Raw genomic sequence first — 7,531 nt, forward strand, 5'->3', positions numbered from 1 at the left:
ACTAGTAAACTGAACACTGAAAAGGGCGCAATACCTCGCCTGGAAAATATCCAGAGCTGGAGCTACGATTTTTCTAAGATACCTCCAGTTACTTTCGCTGATTTGTATATGTACTTGATTGACTCTGGGGAGTACACCCCCGAGAATCTCAAGTCCTTTAAGAGTCTTCTTGGATACAAGTTATTTTCAGATGGTCATGTTCAAGATTGCATGATGCATTGTGTCCACGACATGAGCTACACTTTATTCAAGTTCAAGGTGTTACCAACGGAGAGGTCCAAAACTGACGATAATAAACAAACTTGCAATGGCTTTATAATCATGGAAGACTCTGGTGTAGTTAACCCTTTAAGCCCCGATAGTGCCATATGGCACTCTTGCGTGACTGCATCTTATTCCCGATAGTGCCATATGGCACTCTGAGACCCACGTACATTGTAACCAATGAAAAGTGATGTTTTAGCGTTGCTATGAAGCTCTATTGTTTTTGAACCAATAGAAAAGGGTTTAAGCTTTCATTTGATGTGAATTATGTCATAGGTTTTCACTTAGCATCAGTCTCAAAATTTCAATCGAAAACTATGGCGGCGATGAGCGAAGACGAAAGTGACGACGGTGTGTTTTTAGGATTCGAAGAGGAAGATCGAGAAGCTATTGCAGAATGGAGGCAAGCTAGATTTGAAGCTAGACATCAAAGCGACTTAGAGTCAGACATTTCTGTGTCTTCTGTTGCAACCGACGATCTCTCAGACCTAACAGACTCTGACGAAGAAGAGACATGGAATGAGGACGAACATCCCGTAGACGTTGCACCATTTACTGCCGCTACTGGCCCTACTTCTGGCGTTGCAGAGGATGGAACAGCGATTGATTTTTTTATTTGATGTTCCCAGAAGAACTTATTGAGCAAATCGTCCTTGAAACGAATCGTTACGCACGGGAATGTATTGCTGTGAAACCAGACCCAGAATGGTTTGACACAACTCTCGCCGAAGTGAAAGCGTTCCTTGGACTGCACGTGCTGTTTGGAATAAAGGAGTTGCCTGCCACTCGCCTTTATTGGAGCAGCGATCCTCTTATTAGAGTTACGGCAGTCCAAAAAGTCATGTCAAGAAATCGATTCGACAAATTATCGCAACATCTGCATGTCAATCACAACGCGAATCAAGTCCCTCGTGAAAATCCTGCACGCGACAAGCTTTTCAAAGTTCGGCCCGTTCTAGATCGCGTTGTTGAATGTTGTAAAATGGAACTAAGACCTGATAAAAATTTGTCTGTCGATGAAGCGATGGTAAAGTTCAAAGGACGTCTTGGAATGAAGCAATACATGCCAATGAAGCCAGTCAAGCGAGGGATTAAAGTGTGGGAAATAGCCGAGGCGTCTAGCGGCTATGTTTACAATTTCGAAGTTTACACAGGGAAGAGAGAAGATGGCGTTACTGAACACAACTTGGGGTATCGTGTTGTTTATAACTTAACTCGAAACATTACAGGGAAAAATCATCATGTTTATTGTGACAATTTTTTCACAAGCGTTAAACTTGCAGAAGATCTGCTGGAGGACAACATTTATCTGTGTGGAACGACGCGAGCAAACAGGAAAGACTTTCCGAAAGAACTTGCAGCAAACAATGCGCAAGTGAAACGCTTGAGGCAAGGAGAGTCGATTTTTCGGCGTAAAAACAACCTCGTGGCAACTGTGTGGAAAGACAAAAGACTTGCTCATTTTTTGAGCTCCCAAAGCAATCCAGTTGGAAATGAAACAGTGAACCGCAAACAACGCGATGGGACTGTTATTCCAGTACGAAGTGCCCCTGTTGTAAAGAGCTACAACAAGAACATGGGAGGTGTCGACCTACATGACCAGATGCGCGGGTATTATGCCGTCGGAAAAAAGTCAAGAAAATGGTGGCGTTATCTTTTCTGGTTCTGTGTCGATGTCAGTGTGGTAAATGCGTTTATTTTGGAGAAAAAGGCCGTGAACCACCCATCAAGAACTCAACTTGACTTCAGAGTTGAACTTGCCAACGATCTGATCGGCGATTTCAGTAACCGAGCAAGAACTGTAGCTTCTGATCAAGTAGAAGGAAGCCACTGGCCTGTTCCCTTTGGAAAAGGGCGATGCAAACGCTGCCTGAAGCGAAATCAGAAAACTTTTTGCAGAATGGGCTGCCAGCAGTGTAACAAGCGTGTTTGTTTGGCATGTTTCCCGAATCACATCGATGACCTGAGCTAATGCGTCACAAGAGCGCGAAATTCAAATTCAAAGTTTACTTCGAAAAATCGCTCGAAAATTCTGGACTTATCACATTTGAAATTTATTGTAATGTATATAGGATAGTTCTTAAAAATTGCAAGTTCTGTTGTGCATTTCATTCAGAAAATGAGTCTTTTTGGCTTTCTTATTTCCAAGACATTCTAAATTTGAGTGTAAACAGGAGCGTTTTCAGCAGTTTTGAAATCTTTAGCTTGCTCTAATTCGTGTTATAGTTCACCATGTGGTGTGATATTTGTCTAGAATTAAAGTTTATTTCTTGCTGAACATTTTTTGTCTTAAGTGTTTTTTCGTCTGCTTTGTAGTTTTTGAGATATAAGGCATTTCATCAGACATGGTTGAAAAATTGAAATTAGGCCATGAAGTGCAAAGTAGGTCCCGGGAATAGGGGGTCATGTTTCCTCAGTTTCCTGTGGGGCTTAAAGGGTTAAAGGAACAGTGTCACGGCTGAGCATGCACGATGGCACACATGATTTAGTCCCAGAGTTTTCATCGGTCCGCCATCTTGAATTTGGTTCGTTAATACGTTCTCGGCCAATATTCTGTATAATACTCGTTGAACCTGTAGCTTTTTTGCACTTTTTGGAGTTGGTTTTGTTTTTCCGTGCCATAAACCTCTGTGTTTGTGTGGTATTTCTTGTGATGGACGATCAAGTCAGTAGAGAGTCATCAACCGAGACTGAACGCGTGGTAAGTAGTTCTTTGCGAAATTTCATAGGTTGAAGTTCGGCAATTTGTTTTCGTTATTGTGGATATATTGAATCAACGACATCTTCAATTTATAGGAAAGTAGAATTTCGTGCTCATGTATGAGCACATGTTCCACGAAAAGGACAAGTGGATCTAATCGTGGTTGCCCTTGCAAGGGCCAAGGTGTTCAATGTGGCGCCAGATGCACATGTGGTTCGACAGCTAAACCTTGCAGAAATAAGGTGTGTTTGCTGTGTTATTAGCGTATGCTTTATTTTTTTTCTGGACGGCTAAACACTATTTATTTGTTACTTCATACCAATAGATTATTGTGTTTCGATCGAAATTGACAATGATACCTGTGTATTATGCATTTGTGACACTTGTGTATTATGCAAATTGGTTCGTTGTCCTTCTTCACATTTGGCAGCGAAATGGGGATCAAAGGAAAAAAGAAATGATTTGTTTCTTTTCGGAATTTTCCGGGAGGCACCCAGTTTTGAAATAAGTGTAAGCTTGTATGGGAATAATATTTCTGTGATAAACAATATTATTGAAGTTGTCTTGTTTGTCCATCTTAGCCTAGTACAAGTAATTCTGCTCAAGCTGCCCGCCCTGTTCAGAGAGCAAATCAGCCTTACAATGTTGCTTCAAATAGGCCCAGTGAAGAGGAAGAGAGGGTGAAAGAAAACAATGCTGTGAAGGTAGGAAGACTGTGTTTACATTACTGAAAATCTCAGATAAATTTATCCCTGGACAACACATACCATCTTGTTCCCTTTTATGTTTTTGACTGTTTTCTTACTTTTACTTCCATTTTGATTTCTGGAATGACATTACATTTCAGGAGTTTATTTCAACACTGGATTAGCCCATGGTGAGCAAGGTGTGCATCCGAAGTTTGCGACGGGGAGTCGGAGGCATGGACTATATCCATGGTCTTCTCATTGCAGAAGATGATCTAGATGATGTGGAGGATGACGAAGGAGGAGGAGCCACTGCAGCTGCTGTGACTCAGACTCCAATAAGTGCAGCAAGTCAAGAAGAAAGCTCATTTGCTGGACCCTCAATACCTTGGTGCAAGTGTGGGGTCTGTCAAATTATGCCACAAGAAATAGAGAACAAATGCTCTGGGCAGCGGAAATGTGTCACTACACACACTAGGTTCCAAAAATTATGTCTTGATCCTGATGTTCTCCAGCTGGTCATAAGGAACAGGGGAGACATCAGGAATGACAGAGAAGACAATAGTACACGATCATTCCGGAAAGCCAGTTACAGGCAGTATGTGCTTGATCGTTATGGGTATCTAGGGAAGGGCAACAGAAAAGTATGTCCTGCATGCGTTGTTAAAACTGTTCGACATTATTGCCCTTCTCAAACTGGCGTGTATATGGGATTTAGGCATGAATGAGCTAAAGTAGTAGTTTGCTTTTGGTTTTGTTACTGTCAATTTGAAATAAATTTAGTTTGCAACACTGTCTAGGAAGAACATGCGCCCCTGGCCAAGTTTCAAGTTACCGTTCAGCACAAATAAAACCTGCTACATGTGTACCTCTTTCATGCCTAAAGTTCAAATAAGGACGCAGACGATGGTTTAATCCCTAAAAGCCCTACTGTTCATGTTGAGTTTTCCCGAGTTTTTCAATCTGTACCCAGAGTCCTCAGGCTTTTTGGTCAGCAGATAGGCGCCAGGAGAGAATCTAAAGAATTCGCAAAAATTAAACTTTTTGGTTGGCTGCTCTGTATAAGCTCTGTGACAGCTTCAATTTTTTTACCACAGAAATCCTGCAGTACCTCCTGGCAACCAACCGCTGGCCAAAGAGCCTGAGGACTTTTCACTAATCTGTACGTTGCGCCCGCAGTAAATACGGCATACATAATCCATTTCACAATTCAACGACCTTTGGTTTTCAACAAAATTATCGTTGATGTTTCCAAAAACTTATAGAAAGGTAATATTGAAAAAAGTTGGGATAATGTCCTTAGTTTTCGTTGGTATGGCTTTCAAATCTAGTTTTCCTTGCAAGAAAAAGTTCCCTGGATGGCAGTGGTGGCTTGTCTGCAATTGTTGGTGCCAATAAAGCTGGGTCGCTCTCATTCAAAGGGACATTATGAGTGACTTCATTGGCATCTTCTTTCCGTAACTTGAGGACCTTGGCCATAAGTACAGGGATGTACTCGTACTGCTTTTTCACTTTTACCACCTTGGAGTTCCATTCCTTGGTCCTTTGGTGATACTTTCTGGATACCACAACATCCCCTGCTTTAGTGGTTGCAGCTGCATCGTTGACATGGAAATTCCAATCAATGGCAGCTAATTGCTTTCTGGCTTTGTAACTTCTGTAACTACAAACAAAAAAAAACATAATATCACCAGTGTCACTCTCTTTTGCCCTGAATACATCCCTAGTGTGCTTTCAAATTAAAGGTGAGGCCAACAGGGATTAACAATAATATTGGTCTTTCCTTACTCCTGCAATTTCATTGGAGTCTACTACCTGACAGTCATAATTAATTATTTTGGTTTTGAAGTTTCTCTTTTGTGGAGAAAGGCTAAAAGCTCTACCAGGTGTACAAAAGAAGTTTATTACAAGTACAAATGTGTATAAAAAGGACAAGTGTAGTCACAAACCTGTAAGAACATATTTGCGCATTCAATACTTCCAGTGTGCCTGAAGGAAGAAAGTAAAATGTGTTAAACACAGATTTATATAAATCGAAATGTACCTGTTCCACCATACAAAACAGGTTCTGACCTTGCTGCAATGAAATAAATCAGTACCTGTAAGAGGGGTGGAGACGGTTGTGGGGCTAATAACTGAAGCCCTCATTTGTTTATGACTAGATAGGATTATAAGCAAGGTGGCCACCGGGAGAAAGCCTTGCAGTTGATGTCCACCGAAAATTATCAACAGTAGTAGAGAAAATTTATTTACCTGAAACGGACATAATATTTAAAACTTGCAAGAAGCTGTGGGTCAAGGATGATTTTCTGTAGGGCTTCAAAATCTTTATCCCTTCGGTCAAACCATGGAAGGTCATGATCTTCCAATTGCCCATGGTCACACTTGCCTCCAGACCAATCATGCTCATCACATACATGGTGGAGTAAACCAGTCCACTTGCTCTGTTGTAAAAAGAATAATAGCACCTAAAAATTATCATTTAGCCAAAAGATCAGTTCTACAATACAGCAGTCAAATTCAAGGGATGAAGGGACTTCACAGATACACCCTGTGCCTTCATTTGCTCCAGGGCTTCCTCGTCGCTTGTTGTTTCAGAGGACTTACACATGTTGGCACAATGCCAGAAGTGTAAAATGACATGATCAGACCAAGCTTGAATCTTTTCCATATTTTTGAGGTGACCAACCTGCATACAAACAGTAAAACAATAATTACGTAGAATTAGATTTTAGTCACTAAAAGAAAAGTTACAGATATTATTCCAGAATACCGCTACTACCATAAAGATGACTTTCTCTGTAAGGAAATAAGTATCAGATGAGTGTTGTAAACATCACCTTTGCCAAACACTTCCTTATGCTTTTTGACTTGTGCCACACATCCAAGCTGAAACTGAAGCAAAATGATCGGCTGCAAGACAAAAACAATAAAGAAATGTGTAGTCATGAACAAAGTTCCCTCAACCCAACCTTTAACTATTGCTTGTGCTACCTAGCGCTGATATCATTAGTCCTCCTTTTTTTTATTTATTTATTTATTTATTAATTATTTTTTTACACCACCTCATACAGTATGTAAGATTACAGTATTTACAATGTTAGTTGAACAAGAAAAGAACAAGAATAGTTCAACAAAATAAATAAACTAAATAATATAGAACATTCCAAAAAACAGTGAGTGATGAGGAGACCTCAGAAAGCCAAAGGCTGGCACAAGGAGGTCCCCCCATGATTTGGTCATTGATTAAAAATTAATAAGTTACAACAAGGGGGCAGAAGGATAAAGTAAACTTCTTTATGCTTTTTGAAGGCGGCATCATCATGTTCACCCCCTTTCACCAGGCCCTTGAATTGTAATGTGATACATCAAGGATCTCAAAAATCAATCCATTTGAAAATGTCATTGTTTATTTTGCTATTACATACAAAACATAACAGTGTGATATTAGAATTCTTACCAAGCAACTTCTTTTATTGAAGTAGAGGCATCAGTCACAACCTCGACAACATTTAATGATGTCTGCAACCTCTGGAGGGCATTTTGAAGAGCTTGTTTTTCCATGTTCGCTGAGGTCAAACCAACATGCCGTTTATCCCTGACCTCAACCTCTAGGATGTAGCCACTCACAAGTTCCATTAAAAAATAGCAAAGATTCTTGGCAGTGTGTCCCGGGGAGTCACACTGCCCATCACCACAAACAATAACTGCCTTATCCAGAAATTCCTGTACAAGCTGCTCTCTTTGCCAACTCTGCCACTCATCAATTGCTGGAATAAAATACAATCTCTGCATCCTATAAAAAGTGGAATCGGAAATGAATGACAAGCCAAGAAAATTTGCCATTTTCTCGACTTTTACAAAATTGTTCCCTGATACC

The 7,531-nt window shown here is 40.5% G+C and overlaps 1 protein-coding gene and 2 pseudogenes across 1 annotated transcript; 2 read left to right on the plus strand and 1 right to left on the minus strand.

Moving 5' to 3' along the window:
• The first annotated feature begins 352 nt into the window (after positions 1 to 352).
• Positions 353 to 1,236, plus strand: LOC138031729 (piggyBac transposable element-derived protein 5-like; annotated as a pseudogene).
• On the plus strand, positions 1,165 to 2,691 carry LOC138033156 (piggyBac transposable element-derived protein 4-like). The gene has a single exon (XM_068880920.1). It carries the CDS (start codon positions 1,247 to 1,249, stop codon positions 2,234 to 2,236), a length of 990 nt encoding a protein of 329 aa, XP_068737021.1. The 5' UTR covers positions 1,165 to 1,246; the 3' UTR covers positions 2,237 to 2,691.
• A 2,398-nt stretch (positions 2,692 to 5,089) lies between these two features.
• On the minus strand, positions 5,090 to 7,290 carry LOC138031730 (uncharacterized; annotated as a pseudogene).
• Between the last annotated feature and the right edge of the window lie 241 nt (positions 7,291 to 7,531).

Source organism: Montipora capricornis, chromosome 14 (assembly GCF_036669925.1).
Source record: "Montipora capricornis isolate CH-2021 chromosome 14, ASM3666992v2, whole genome shotgun sequence".
NCBI lineage: Eukaryota > Metazoa > Cnidaria > Anthozoa > Scleractinia > Acroporidae > Montipora > Montipora capricornis.

Coding starts and splice junctions, on each gene's coding strand:
- LOC138033156 (XM_068880920.1), top strand. CDS start 1,247: ATGGAACTAAGACCTGATAAAAATTTGTCTGTCGATGAAGCGATGGTA.